General features: G+C 41.6%; 2 protein-coding genes across 2 annotated transcripts in view; both read left to right on the top strand.

Annotated features, from left to right (window-relative positions):
- prpf4 (pre-mRNA splicing tri-snRNP complex factor PRPF4) overlaps window positions 1–7439 on the top strand; it is a 12725-nt gene extending 5286 nt beyond the window's left edge. The window contains exons 8-16 of the mRNA XM_030064943.1: window positions 285–379; window positions 476–534; window positions 1205–1328; window positions 2690–2779; window positions 3232–3354; window positions 3688–3795; window positions 4242–4360; window positions 6506–6612; window positions 7164–7439. Of these exons, the coding sequence (XP_029920803.1) occupies window positions 285–379; window positions 476–534; window positions 1205–1328; window positions 2690–2779; window positions 3232–3354; window positions 3688–3795; window positions 4242–4360; window positions 6506–6612; window positions 7164–7250 (912 nt within the window). The 3' untranslated portion in view covers window positions 7251–7439. The remainder of the gene's footprint in view (window positions 1–284; window positions 380–475; window positions 535–1204; window positions 1329–2689; window positions 2780–3231; window positions 3355–3687; window positions 3796–4241; window positions 4361–6505; window positions 6613–7163) is intronic.
- A 4654-nt stretch (window positions 7440–12093) lies between these two features.
- On the top strand, window positions 12094–14932 carry rnf224 (ring finger protein 224). The gene is made up of 3 exons (XM_030065751.1): window positions 12094–12236; window positions 12640–12895; window positions 14519–14932. The coding sequence occupies exons 2-3, from the start codon at window positions 12644–12646 to the stop codon at window positions 14843–14845; spliced, it is 579 nt and encodes a 192-aa protein (XP_029921611.1). The 5' UTR covers window positions 12094–12236; window positions 12640–12643; the 3' UTR covers window positions 14846–14932.
- The last annotated feature ends 16 nt before the right edge of the window (window positions 14933–14948 follow it).

Raw genomic sequence — 14948 nt, 5'->3', positions numbered from 1 at the left:
CAGGAAGACAGGAAGATAGACAGACAGACAGATAGGTAGACAGGCAGACAGACAGGTAGGTAAACAGACAGACAGGCAGGAAGACAGACAGACAGGCAGGCTGTTGTAATATCAATTTAAAAATATTTTTAAACAAGTAAATTCTGTGATTTGAATAATATTTTGAATTCTTCATCTGAATGTTCTTGCTCTGTGTGTTTGAGCTGCTGCTCGTGTTAAACTGCTTTATTGGTGCAGAGCAGCTGAGGGCTCTGACCTCATGGAAACGTTCTTGTTCTCCATAGAACCTCAACAACTTCTGCAGTCAGATCGGAGACGACCGGCCAATCAGCTTCTGCCACTTCAGCCCCGACTCCAAGATGCTCGCCACCGCCTCCTGGTAGCTCCGCCCCCGCCTTACAACCATTAGCATCAAATCATGCAGTTGTGTTGAGGATGTGTGGAGTAGTGCTAACATGCTAATGCTAACTGACAGGAGCGGGCTGTGCAAGCTGTGGTCCGTCCCCGACTGCAACCTGATTCGCACGCTACGAGGTGGGCGGAGCTTCTGCTTCTTCTTGTCTGTGTTTGTTTTTTATTTAAAAAATGTCTCCCATTGGAAATACAATTTACATAAATAATTACTTTTTAAAAATTAGATATATGTGTGTGTGTGTGTGTGTGTATATACACATATATATATTATGTGTGTGTATATATACATATCTGTGTATATGTGTGTGTGTGTGTGTGTGTGTGTGTGTGTGTGTGTATATGTATTTGTGTGTGTGTATATATTTGATTTTTGAATTTTCTTTTTATTTAAGTGTCATGCTTCAGTTTCAGAAGCCCAGCCCATATGGACTTCCAAGAGCCTGTTGGACACATCATAATCCACGCTCAAACATACAACAACAAATATGCGCATTAAAATAAAACAGGAGTACAAAGTCAAATCCAAGTCCAGGCACAAAATATGCTGCCTTCTATTCCAGGCCTTAGAAATAATATATATATATATGTATATATTATTATATATATAATATATATTGTCCTTGATTTGTCCCACACTCCTTTTCCTTTGTTTTCTTCTGCTGTTCATAATGTTTGTCCTTTTTCCCTGTTTCATATTTTACATAAAATTAAAACTAAACGACATCTTTTCTGTAAATCTTTTTAAATATTTCCGCCCCTGACTCCGCCCCCCGGGCTGTGATTGGTCCAGGCCACAGCACGAACGTCGGCGCGGTTGTCTTTCATCCCAAGGCGGGAATCTCCCTCGACCAATCAGACGTCAACTTGGCCTCCTGCGCCGCTGACGGCTCCGTCAAGCTGTGGAGCCTGGACAGGTGTGTGTGTGTGTGTGTGTGTGTGTGTGTGTGTGTGTGTGTGTGTGTGCGTGCGTGTGCGACAGTAAAGGCTGTTCTGTTGAATTTTACTGGGTTTTTTTGCAGCTGAAAGTAGTGCTGGGCGATATGACCAAAAATTCATATTACGGTATAAATTGCATCCCTCACGGTAACGGTATATATCGCGGTATAAATGTTGCAGTGTAAAACTTATCATGGAAGTGTTTCTAAATGGGTTTTTTAGACCCTTTGCAAGGCTAAATTGTTTTAAAACAATAACAGCAAAAAAAAAAAAAACAAAGATATAATGTAATTTTTTGAGCATTTATTGTCCAAAGAACAAGAGAGGTACAGATTTAGAAGTACAAAAATTCTCACAAAAATAAAGTGAATATTGTAAACAGTTCTCTTGTGCAAAAAGTGTCACAGAACATTTGGTTTAATATTTAAAATTAGCTGCAAACATAAACACTGAACTTTGGTTCCTCTAGTCCAAAGTGCAAAATTTTGGACTCGAGGACTTTGGGGGGTTACGACGGATCTTTTGTAGCACAGAGGAGATATGCTGCTCAAACACTCGGTATGTAGTATTATGAGTTGTAGAACATAATAAATTATCTTGCAGGAGTAGATGTTTACCAGTAAGCTTGACTCCAATAATTTAACAATATGTTAAATTATTATTTGTTTTAAAAATGCAAATTACTTATCAAACAGACCTAACAATTCAACTACCAATGAATGAGCAGGAGTATGCCTGTGATAACACAGACTGAATATGAAAAATAAGCCGAAGTGATACCTCTTCTCTAAATAGACAAGCTAAGCCAGTGTGCTGCTGTTAGCCAGTGAAAATACAGCAGAGTGGCACCTCTTCGCTTTGTTTCACAATCTATGTCAGTGCGCTGCTGTAGCTGGAAAGTTTCTCTGCCTTTTGGCTCGTGCGGTGCCGGTGCGGTTGTTATTATGTCAAATTCCGAGTTAAAAATAGATTCCGTTTTATTTGGCTAATTCCGCGATTCCGTGATCGATAAGTTGACGATACCACGGTAGAGCACAAATCTCTACCGTGGCTCAATTTATATCGTTTCTACCGTCATACCGTGTATACCGCTCAGCACTAGCTGAAAGTTGACGTCTGACTCAGAAATGATTTGACTGATTTCAAATCGCAGATCTGATCATAACAATCACAAGAGGATCATTCAGCCCTGCCCACCTCTCTCTCTCTCTCTCTCTCTCTCTCTCTCTCATTGGTTTTCAGTGTCTCTCGCCCTTCTCACTGACTCCAGTTGGTTTCTCTCTCTCTCTGCTGTGTGTGTGTGTGTGTGTGTGTGTGTGTGTGTGTGTGGTTGCCGTAGTGACGAGCCGGTGGCTGACATCGAGGGTCACGTGCAGCGGGTGTCCCGTCTGGCCTGGCACCCCTCTGGGAGGTTCCTGGGCACCAGCTGGTAACGGCCCTGCTGCGTCGCTCACATCTCACTTCACATCGTTTTGATTTTGACACGAAGCTAAAACTGTCTCATCAAGCTCCAAATGATTTGAAATCACTCATTTTAAATTAATAGTAATATTGACATTAAAATGTTTTGAGAAATTATCAAATTAAATTGTAATAAATAATTTTACATACTAAAAGTGTTTAAAATGAAAATATAGTTATTTTAAATATTCTGTTATAACTTAAATAATTGAATGATGATAATTTTCACCTGACTGTTTTATTTATTTTCAATAATGTTGCAGTGTTTTGTTTTGTTTTGTTTTTTTTCATATTTCATCGATTTCCCAGCAGGAACCTGAGCCAGCGTGTTTTTAATGTTTCCTTCTATAATATAACAGCATGTAATATATGAGTGTGTCTGTGTGTGTGTGTGTGTGTGTGTGTGTGTGTGTGTGTCAGCTACGACAGCTCGTGGCGGCTGTGGGACCTCGAGGCTCAGGAGGAGATTCTGCACCAGGAGGGTCACAGTCGCGGCGTCCACGACCTGCACTTCCACCCCGACGGCTCGCTCGCCGCCACCGGGTAGCGCCGCTGAGCAGCTTCACTGCTGCTGTCACTCACATCAGCTGAGAGCCTCTGAGAGCCTCTGAGTCCAGCTGAGAGCCTCTGAGAGCCTCTGAGTCCAGCTGAGAGCCTCTGAGTCCAGCTGACATGCAAACATCTGTTCTGCTCAGACACTCTGATCATCTGCCATGATGATCAGAGTGTCTGAAGAGAATGGATGTTTTATGTATAGATAATATATTGATTGATTCATTGATGTATTGAATTTTTTAAATGATACTTGATTGTGTCTCAGTGATGGAAACTAATCAGCCAATGGCGTATCTCCTCTCCTCTGTGTCGTCCAATCAGAGGGCTGGACTCGTTCGGGCGGGTGTGGGACCTGCGGACGGGACGCTGCGTGGTTTTCCTGGAGGGACACCTCAAAGAAATCTACAGCGTCTGCTTCTCCCCCAACGGGTCAGTCAGCCAATCAGCTGCCAGCTCAGCAGCCAATCAGCTGTCAGAGCAGGCAGCCACTGTGTGTTGGTGTGAGTGTGAGTGGCTGTCCCTTTAAAAACCTGAACATTTGAGCTGAATGAACCTTTTTTTTTTTTTGTTTCATATTTTTTTATTAATGTGTATACAACAACAACAAAGGCACTTACACATATCAGGACACATGTTAGACGTGTGCGTATAGCCCATCCAATTTGAATTTAAGAACAAACAACAGGAACAACAAACAACCAAACAACCAAAAAAAAAAAAAAGGGGGGGGGGGAATGAATGAACCTTTAAGGCTGCAGTTCCACATCAAAGCAACGCAGCCACACACACCGTCACCGGCTGGATATGCTAATGAGCTGCTGGGTATGCTAATGAGCCGTTGGGTATGCTAATGAGCTGTGTGTTCCGTGTTGTAGGTTCCACCTAGCGACAGGAAGTGGCGACCACACCTGTAAGGTGTGGGAGTTGCGAAACAGGAAGTGCCTGTACACAGTCCCCGCCCACCACAACCTGCTGTCCGCCGTGCGCTTCCAACGTAAACACCTTTATGTTTGTTTGTTTTATCAATATTGTATATCAAGATATGCTTATGTGTATTTATGTATTATTTTAATATACTGCATGTTTTGTTTTGTGATGTGTTTTTATAATTTAAATCATTTTTATTTTTTGCCATCATTATTATCATGAGTAATTTTTATTTAATTTGGCATGACTACGATATGTGTACTATATATTTATATACACTCCTGATCAAAATCTTAAGACCAGTTGAAAAATTACAAGAATTTACATTTTGCACTGTTGGATCTTAAGAAGGTTCTAAGTAGAGCTTCAAAATGCAAAAAGAAGAAATGGGAGTGAGACAAAAAAAATTGAGTAAGTAATTATTATTGCAAACAACCATTAAACTGAAACAGGCTGTTCATCATCTGATCAAAAGTTTAAGACCACAGCCTTTAAAAGCCCAAATCTTGGCAAAAATGTGGATTCAGTGTCATTTTCTGTCAGGGATCCACACTGTCATGACCTCCTGATGGAAAAGGCAAAAAAACTTTCTTGGTAATCACCTTGTTGTTGGGCCTTGTTGTCGGGTCTTGTTGTTGGGCCTTGTTGTTGGGTCTTGTTGTCGGGTCTTGTTGTCGGGTCTTGTTGTTGGGTCTTGTTGTTGGGCCTTGTTGTTGGGTCTTGTTGTTGGGCCTTGTTGTTGGGTCTTGTTGTCGGGTCTTGTTGTCGGGTCTTGTTGTTGGGTCTTGTTGTTGGGCCTTGTTGTTGGGTCTTGTTGTTGGGCCTTGTTGTCGGGTCTTGTTGTCGGGCCTTGTTGTCGGGTCTTGTTGTCGGGTCTTGTTGTCGGGTCTTGTTGTCGGGTCTTGTTGTCGGGTCTTGTTGTCGGGCCTTGTTGTTGGGTCTTGTTGTCGGGCCTTGTTGTCGGGTCTTGTTGTCGGGTCTTGTTGTCGGGCCTTGTTGTCGGGCCTTGTTGTCGGGCCTTGTTGTTGGGCCTTGTTGTCGGGTCTTGTTGTCGGGTCTTGTTGTCGGGTCTTGTTGTCGGGTCTTGTTGTCGGGCCTTGTTGTCGGGTCTTGTTGTCGGGTCTTGTTGTCGGGTCTTGTTGTCGGGTCTTGTTGTCGGGTCTTGTTGTCGGGTCTTGTTGTCGGGTCTTGTTGTCGGGTCTTGTTGTCGGGCCTTGTTGTCGGGCCTTGTTGTCGGGCCTTGTTGTCGGGTCTTGTTGTCGGGCCTTGTTGTCGGGTCTTGTTGTCGGGTCTTGTTGTCGGGTCTTGTTGTCGGGCCTTGTTGTCGGGCCTTGTTGTCGGGTCTTGTTGTCGGGTCTTGTTGTCGGGTCTTGTTGTCGGGCCTTGTTGTCGGGCCTTGTTGTCGGGCCTTGTTGTCGGGCCTTGTTGTCGGGCCTTGTTGTCGGGCCTTGTTGTCGGGTCTTGTTGTCGGGTCTTGTTGTCGGGTCTTGTTGTCGGGTCTTGTTGTCGGGCCTTGTTGTCGGGCCTTGTTGTCGGGCCTTGTTGTCGGGTCTTGTTGTCGGGTCTTGTTGTCGGGTCTTGTTGTCGGGCCTTGTTGTTGGGCCTTGTTGTTGGGCCTTGTTGTTGGGCCTTGCTTATGCAGCTCAACAATCCGACCACGTTCAAAGACAGAAAGTTTTTTTGCCTTTTCCATCAGGAGGTCATGACAGTGTGGATCCCTGACAGAAAATGACACTGAATCCACATTTTTGCCAAGATTTGGGCTTTTAAAGGCTGTGGTCTTAAACTTTTGATCAGCTGATGAACAGCCTGTTTCAGTTTAATGGTTGTTTGCAATAATAATTACTTACTCAATTTTTTTTTTGTCTCACTCCCATTTCTTCTTTTTGCATTTTGAAGCTCTACTTAGAACCTTCTTAAGATCCAACAGTGCAAAATGTAAATTCTTGCAATTTCTCAACTGGTCTTAAAATGATTGATCAGGAGTGTACAGTATAATTACTGATTTTTTATTATTTTTATTTTTTCATTTTATTTTTAGAACGAGTTATCATAATTTATATTGATAATTTATAGCATGTAAGTAGAATTATTACAATACCTTTATTATAAATGGTGTATGTTTTTAATATTTAGTTTTGTTTATTTTATATTTTCCTTTCCTAACCTTTTTGTTTTTCATTTCTCCCCTGTGGCTCTTACTGTGAAACAGCGACAGAAGGTCACTTCCTGTTGACGGGGGCGTACGACAACACGGCGAAGGTGTGGTCGCACCCGGGCTGGTCGCCGCTCAAGACGCTCGCCGGCCACGAGGGCAAGGTCTGCTCTGATTGGTCGCCTCCGCCCCGCCGTGCGGCGGCTGGCGTTCATTTGGTTTTGTTTTGTTTTTTGTTGTTGCTTTTTTGGTTTTTTTTTTTTTTTTTACTCCTTTTTTATTTTTAAGTTTTGCATGTTTAGATTTTTGTTTTTATTTTAGTATTTAAATGTTTTTAGTTATGTCTTTATTATTTGTCTACATGACTTAATTCAGATTATTTAGTCTTTATTTTCTGTTCAATATATAGACAGATATATAGATAATACATATATGTTCAAATTTATTGTAAATTTTTTTAGATTCTGCATATTATTTTCCAGTGTTTTACTTTTTTTTTTAATTTGTATTTTATTTTCGTTTTGTTCCTTTATTTTTGATAATCATTTTATTAAATTTCACACATCCTTGTGTATTTATTGTTTGTGTGTGTTTTTATGCATTAAGCTTATAAGTATGAGGTTAAATGTTATTTAATGTTCATGTGATATGTGTGATCGCCGTGTCGTGTGCCTGGCTGTCAGGTGATGTGTTTCCTGTGCTCTGATTGGTCCAGGTGATGGGCGTGGACATCTCTCCGGACGGGAAGCTGATCGCCACGGCGTCCTACGACCGAACCTTCAAGCTCTGGCTGTCCGACTGAACAACCGCCTGCCAAGCAAACCAACCAAGAAGAAGAGAGATGCAATTGGCTGCCTCGCCGACCAATCAGAGCTCACTTCCTGTTTCAGCAACAAAAACAAGCGGGAGATTCTGGCCAATGAAATGCAGCGAAGCCGTTCTGTTTGTATGTTTTTCTGTTTTTTTAAATAAAGTTCAATTCTAACTTTGACTTATGACTTTTTAACTGAAGCAGAAATGAACCAATCAGGTTTCAGCCTCTGTGGCTCTGGTTGATGATGTCATCATGAAAAGATTTCCTGTTATTTGTTACCTGCTGAGTCTCTGGGAGGTGACTAATACACAAATATTATTATTATTATTATCATTAATAATAATAATAACAACGTGATTATTACTGTTATCAGAATATTACAGTGAGTCACATTAAACACTGAGCTCATCCTGCAGGAACACAGCAGAACACACTGAGGAGATATCACAGGAATATTACAGAGATATCACAGAGAAATCACAGGGATATCACAGAGATATCAGGGATATTACAGGAATAAAAGCAACAAACTAAGTCGTGATCTCATGTATACAGATTCAGCTGTGGCTGCGTGTGTGTGTGTGTCTGTGTGTGTGTGTGTGTTCGATGTTTGTAAAAATTCTGAAGGTTCAGTTCAGCCAATGGGAGGGCAAGAGGCGTCTCCTAGCAACCAGAGGAGGAGGAAAGGAAAGTCAGTGGAATGTTGGTTTCTGTCAAACCGGTTCTGTGAACGGAGCGAGTGTGTGTGTGTGTGTGTGTGTGTGTGTGTGTGTGTGTGTTGGTACGTGTGTGAGTGTGTGTGTTAGTCTTTGTACGTGTGTTAGAATGTGTGTGAGTGTGTGTTACTATGTGTGTGAGTGTGTGTTTGTGTGTGTGTGTGTGTAAATGAATGTGTGAAAATGAATCTAAATTATGGAATAAAACTTTATGCTGAAAATTTGATGATGAAAATAGAATTTAATTACAAAATATTATGTTTTATTGTGTTGTATTTTAATATCTTAGAATACAATGAAGGTAGTATTTTTTAGAAAATACAAATGTAAAAAAAATATTTAACAATAAATTTTCATTTGAGCAGAATCTGATGATGATGATGATGATGATGATATGAGGAGGAAGGCAGAGAAGACTTCCTGCTTCTTTGGGCGTTTCAGTTTTTTCTCCACGTTTAATTTTCGAAATGTTTTCATCAAAGAGTTTTGATTTTAAATTCTTGTCTAAAATTTTGAAAATTTTGCTTTTCTGATTTCTCAGGATTTTTTTCTTTTCTTTTCCTCTGAAACGATTTACTTGTTCTTTTATTTTTAGTTTTCCCAGCGCACATTTCCCACAGAGCTTTTATTGTGAAACTTACTGATACCACAGGCAGAGAGAGAGAGAGAGAGAGGCGACGGTCGAGCAACAGAGACGCTGAACAGCAGAACAACAGAACAGGTGGGACAGGTGGGACAGGTCTGGGCGAGGCAGCAGAACACACAGAGAGAGAGAGGGAGAGGCTGGCTCGCTCGGCCAGGAGAGAGAGAGGGAGAGGCTGGCTCGCTCGGCCAGGAGAGAGAGAGAGAGAGAGGGTGAGGCGACGTGAAGAGAGGGAAAAGCCTCCAGCTCAGAGGAAGCAGCCACTCGTTCGTCTCTTTCTTCTTCAGGAGGAAAAGTTTCCAGAAGGACAGAAAACAAATAAAGGACAAAAAGAGGAGGAGAGGCTGTTTCAAGAAGAGGAGAAAAACGAGGAGAAGAAACAGAATCTGTCGTTTGTCTCGTTCTGACGAGGAAAAAGTTCCTGGACGGAAGAAAAAACGAGTTGGAGCCCCTCAGCGACTCGGCAGCAGCTGGGACAGGTACACACACAACAACACACACACAACAACACACACACAACACACACACAACAACACACACACAACAACACAACAACACACACACAACAACACACAAACAACACAACACAAACAACACACAAACAACAACACACACACAACAACACAACACAAACAACACAAATAACACACAAACAACACAACACAAACAACACAATAGAAAGTATTTGTGGTGAAACTGAAGTGACTGTCCTCCATTTTGGCTCCGCTCAGATTCTTTAGAGCTCAGGTGTCAACCTGCTGCCATGAAGGCCGAGAGGCTGCAAACCTCCAGCAGGTGACTTCACTGATGAGCCCCGCCTCTCTGTGTGGAGGTGAGGTCATCAGTGAAGTCACCTGGTGGAGGTTTGCAGCCTCTGGGCCTCCGTGGCAGCAGGTTGACCTCCTGCTGTAGAGCTCAGGAGCGTCCACATGGCCTCGTGGTGTCACAGCAGCTGTTTGACCTGACATGATGTTTGATGTTTAGTTTGGATGTTGTTCGTGTCGCTCTGTGGAAACGGCTTCACGCTTTCTCTTCTTGCTTTTAGGTTCTCAGAGGTTTTTAAAAATGTTTTATTCTTTACTCTCCAAACCTGGAGATTAAAATGATCTTTCACAGGAAGTGTTGCTCTGTTTGTCCCAGCAGGGAGCCGTAGCCGCCACCTCTGACCTCTGACCCCTTCGTCTCGAAGCTCCGCCCCTTTGATTCAGAAATCCCTTTCTCCAGCCTCGTATCAAATCCTCTTTTTTTGTTTCCAGCTCCAGGTCTCGGTTGCCTAGCGACAGCGGAAAGGCCCCGCCTCTTTTCAATGCAACTTCCTGCTGAGTGACCAGACCGACCAATCCCGTGGCAGCGATGTCCTCCATCAACGTCTCGCTGGACAACCCCTACAGGGACGTCACCATCCCCCGAGCCAAGCTCCGCCCCTCCTCTGTCTCCAACGGCAACGGCGACGCCACAGTGATCGCCAACCCGCTGGCCGTGGACGGCGGCTACGACGTTACTGCGGGGGGCGTGGCCGGGACGCAGAGCTCCGCCCCCCCGCCGTACATGGTGAAAGAGGATGTGGAGGAGGAGAGGGCGGGGTCGTGCCGCGCCTGCTGCTACCGCTGCAGGAGGAAGTGAGGTCATCATGACGCCATCGTGATGTCATCGTGACATCACAGGAAGCTCACTGGACGATTTTACTGTTTTATTTTTGAAGCAGGACAGGAAGGAGCACGGCGGCCATTTTGTGTCAAATTTTATAAAGTTTTTTTTTCTTCACGACTGAAAACAAAACGTCACTTTCTGGCACGTTGTTTGTTTGTTTGTTTGTTTGTTTGTTTGTTTGTCAAAATGTTTTGATTGCGAGTTCCAGAACAAGAAAGCTGATTGGCTCTTTTTGCACAAAACTGAAAAATTTAAAATGAAACAAATTAAAAATATTAAAAACATGAACAAACTTTTCTAATTGTCACAAAACATCAAAAGAAATTGTGCTGTTTTTGTATTTTTATTTTTTCCCCAACCATGAAAGCTGATTGGCTGTTGGGTTTTGGAAAAATAAATCCACTAAAATTCCAACGTTCACCACATTTTCCTACAATGTCCGCCACAGAGCGCAAACAAACAAACAAACAAACAAAACAAGAAAGACAAGTTTGTTTGAGGACTTCCTGTTCAGTTGCCGGGACACCTTCTGATAGCGTTGCCATGACAACAGCAGGGATCTCTGTGTTCCTGTTTTTTTTACTGAATTGTTTAATTTTGAAAAAGTGAAACTTTTGCTGGAAGTTTTTGTCAAAACTTTTTGTTTTATTTCTACAAGAAACGAACAAATGCGGCCCCGCCTCCGGATGCTGTGACTCCGCCCCCAGAGTCCGCGGCTCCACCCCCTTACGCCGCGGCTCCGCCCCCTGACTGTTGTGAGTGTTGTGAAGTGAAAGTGTGAAGGAGGAAACTGTTTTCCAGAAGGACTTTAGAAAGTTTTTATTGACATGTTTGATTTTGAAATGTTGAAATATGACTTGTTGCCAAATAGTGAATGTGTTGAACACGCAGAGAGGGACAGGAAGTCAGAGTGGGACAGGAAGTCAGAGAGGGACAGGAAGTCAGAGGGGACGGAGCCGTGCGGCGGCGCCCCCCGCTGGCCTGGCAGAAGCGTCGTGAACATGGCGGTCACATGACGAGCCGAACCGCCCGGCCCTCTTCCTGTGCTCTTTGTTTTCCTGTTGACCAAATATGGAAGTGATGATGTAATAAATGAAGGTTCATTTTAATAATTTGCCTCATTCTTTCCCTGTTCACTGTTGGCACATATATATGAAATGTATGTATATGTATGTGTGTGTGTGTATATTATACGTATATACGTATACGTATATATATATTACATTACACACATACATTATATATATAAATACATATATGTGTGTGTATGTATGTGTGTATGTATATATATGTGTATACACACACACACACACACACATATATATTACATTACACACACATATATATATATAAATACATATATGTGTGTGTGTGTGTGTATGTGTGTATGTATATATATGTGTATACACACACACACACACACACACACATATATACATATATAAACAAAAATCATATCTCTATATATATCTATATCTATATATATATATAGAGAGAGAGAGAGATATGATTTTTGTTTCCAGGTGGTGGCAGGCTGGCCGTCAGGCGTGTGTGTGTGTGTGTGTGTGTGTGTGTGTGTGTCTGATACAGAACAACTGACACGATGATGATGATGAAGATGTGTTTGGTCTGTCTCTCTCTCTCTCTCTCTCTCTCTGTCTTGTGGGTGAGCGAGGATCAATTATTAATGGAGAGAGAGAGAGAGAGAGAGAGTGGAATAACCAATCGGACCTCTCTCTGTCTGTTGCCTCGGAGACAGAGAGACAAACAACAGCAAGAACGAACAAAAGAAAAAAGGAAAAAAGGAAAGTAAAGAAAAGACAAGAAATAAAAAAGACAACAAACAGGAAAAGAGAAAAACGAAGAAAAAAGGACCAGAAAGAACAGATCACAGCAGACGAGAGACGGAAAGAAAGACGACAAGAAAATGAAAAACAAGAAAACAGGAAATTTAAAAAAACCTTGGTGAGTCATAATTCAGGTTTTCAATTCAAATTCTGACCAATCAGAGCAAAGAAATGGAATTTATTTTTTACACACACACACACAGGTATGTTTGTGTATGTGTGTGTGTGTGTGTGTGTGTGTTTTATTCCATTCATTCATATTTGATGTGATATTTGAATTGTTGTCTTTCCTTTAATGGATTTATTATTACAGTATACATGAGATTATTATTGTGTCATTTTATTGTTATTTATTCATATTTATTTAATCATTCATCTATAATTTCATTTTATTCTGAACTTAATTTTTCCATTTTATTCTCATCATTTGTTTGGAACAGTTTTGTTTCCACTTGTTTAAAAACAAGATTCTATACATTCTTAATTCTGTGCTGTCGTTTATTGGCCCCTCCCCTCCTCAGAGAAATGACCAATGACAACAAAGCAGAGGAGGAGGCGGAGCCAAAACCAGAAGAGGAAGAGGAGGAGGAGCACGCAGCCAATCAGGAGCTGCCGTCTGTCTCCTTGGCAACAGAGAGCAAAAGGAGGCGGGACTTGTCGTGCATCGTGTGCTTCAGCGGCTACGACCTAGCCGAGCGGTTGCCACGGCGACTGCACTGCGGCCACACCTTCTGCCAGGCCTGCCTGCAGCGGTTGGACACCGTCATCAACGAGCAGGTGAGCGCCTGCCATGACGTCACCGTGATGTCACCGTGATGTCACAGCATGTGGTGACGTCAGGTGATTCCAGCTCATCCTGCTTCCTGCTCGTTAGCACTCGCCATGGTTACACTCCGGGAGTCAGGTGACGTCAGGACGGTGTATGACGCATGGTTTAACACACTCCTTCCAGCCAATCAGAGGAGAGGATTCTCCCGGACTCTGGCGGAAACACAAACAAAGGCTCCTGATGTGTTTTAGGTTATCACAGGAGATTAAATATGATAATCCTGAGATATTAAAGCAGGATTACTGTGGTTTAACTCTGTTAAGACTCAGGTGATTACAGGTGCATCATGTAGGTAAGAATAGGTTAATATAGGTTATGCTATAGGGTATTATAGGTTACAATAGTTATAGTATAGGTTATTATAAGTTACTATAGTTATAGTATAGGTTATTATAGGTTATGATTGTTATAGTATAGGTTATTATAGGTTTTTATAAGTTATTATAGGTTGTAGTATAGGTTATTATAGGTTACTCTAGTTATTGTATAGGTTATTAGAGGTTATTATAGTTATAGTATAGGTTATTATAGGTCATTATAGATTATAGTATAGGTTATTATAGGTTACTATAGATTATAGTATAGGTTATTATTGTTATGGTATAGGTTATTATAGGTTATTATTGTTATAGTATAGGTTATTATAGGTTATTATAGGTTATAGTATAGGTTATTATAGGTTACTCTAGTTATTGTATAGGTTATTAAAGGTTATTATAGTTATAGTATAGGTTATTATAGGTTCCTGTAAGGTTATAATATACGGTTATTATAGGCTATAGTATAGGTTATTATAGGTTATTATAGTTATAGTATACTAAAACTCAAACTCAACTTTATTTATATAGCACTTTAAAGTGCTGTACATGATCATAAAACAACAAAACAGTAAAAACAGTAGAAAAAAATAAAAGCAATCAAACACAATAAAACAGAGTAACATCTTAATGTACATAAATGATCATAAAACAACAAAACAGCAAGAATAATTAAGTATAGGTTATTATAGGTTACTATAAGTTTTAGTATAGGTTATTATTGTTATTGTATAGGTTATTCTAGGTTATAGTATAGGTTATTCTAGGTTAGTTATAGAATAGGTTATTATAGTTATAGTATAGGTTATAGGTTATAGTATAGGTTATTATAGTTATTGTATAAGTTAAAATAGATTACTTAGTTAAAGTAGAGGTTATTATAGATGACTATAGTATAGGTTATTATAGCTTACTATAGTTATAGTATAGGTTATTATAGCTTACTATAGTTTTAGTATAGGTTATTATAGCTTACTATAGTTTTAGTATAGGTTATTATAGCTTACTGTAAGGTTTTTTTTAGGTCATTTTATGTTATTATGTCATTACTGTTAGTCTAAGTTATATTCTTATTAAAGATTTATTATAGGTTATTAGGTAGGTTATTAAACACATCACAGTAATGTGTGTCTATTTCATGGTTTCAGTTTCTTGTTTTATTGCGTACCAGTTCATCAGGTCACATGACCTCAGCCCTGCTCTCTTATTGGCTGTGTGTCGGCTGATGTGACTCCTCCTCCTCCTCTTCCTCAGGTGTGGATTTGCTGTCCTCAGTGTCGTCAGAACACGCCCCGCCCCCGTGGCGGCGCCTCGGGCCTCGACCTCGACCTCTCCTGCTTCCTGGGGGTCAAAGCCCAGCTGGAGCTCCGCCCCCCGACCTCTGCGGGGCCGGGGGGCGGAGCTCCGGCCCAGGATGGGAAGCTCTGGCTGGGCAAGGAGCTGGACGACGCCTGTTGGTCCCACGGAGGTCTGGCCGAGCCCCGCTGCCGTCGCTACGGCAACTGCTGCCCCGCAACATCATCCTCGCCGTCCTATTGGTGGCTGTGCTGCTGGCTGTGCTGCTGCAGGGGGCGGAGCTAAAACATCACCAGGCATACTGACCAATCAAATGCCTGCAGGTTGTTTATCTTATCAAATATTCAAATATTTAAATCTTCAAATATTCAAACGAGGTGGAATCTCA

This window comes from Myripristis murdjan, chromosome 12, assembly GCF_902150065.1.
Source record: "Myripristis murdjan chromosome 12, fMyrMur1.1, whole genome shotgun sequence".
Taxonomy (NCBI): Eukaryota; Metazoa; Chordata; class Actinopteri; order Holocentriformes; family Holocentridae; genus Myripristis; species Myripristis murdjan.
This window is presented reverse-complemented; position numbering and strand designations above follow the sequence as displayed.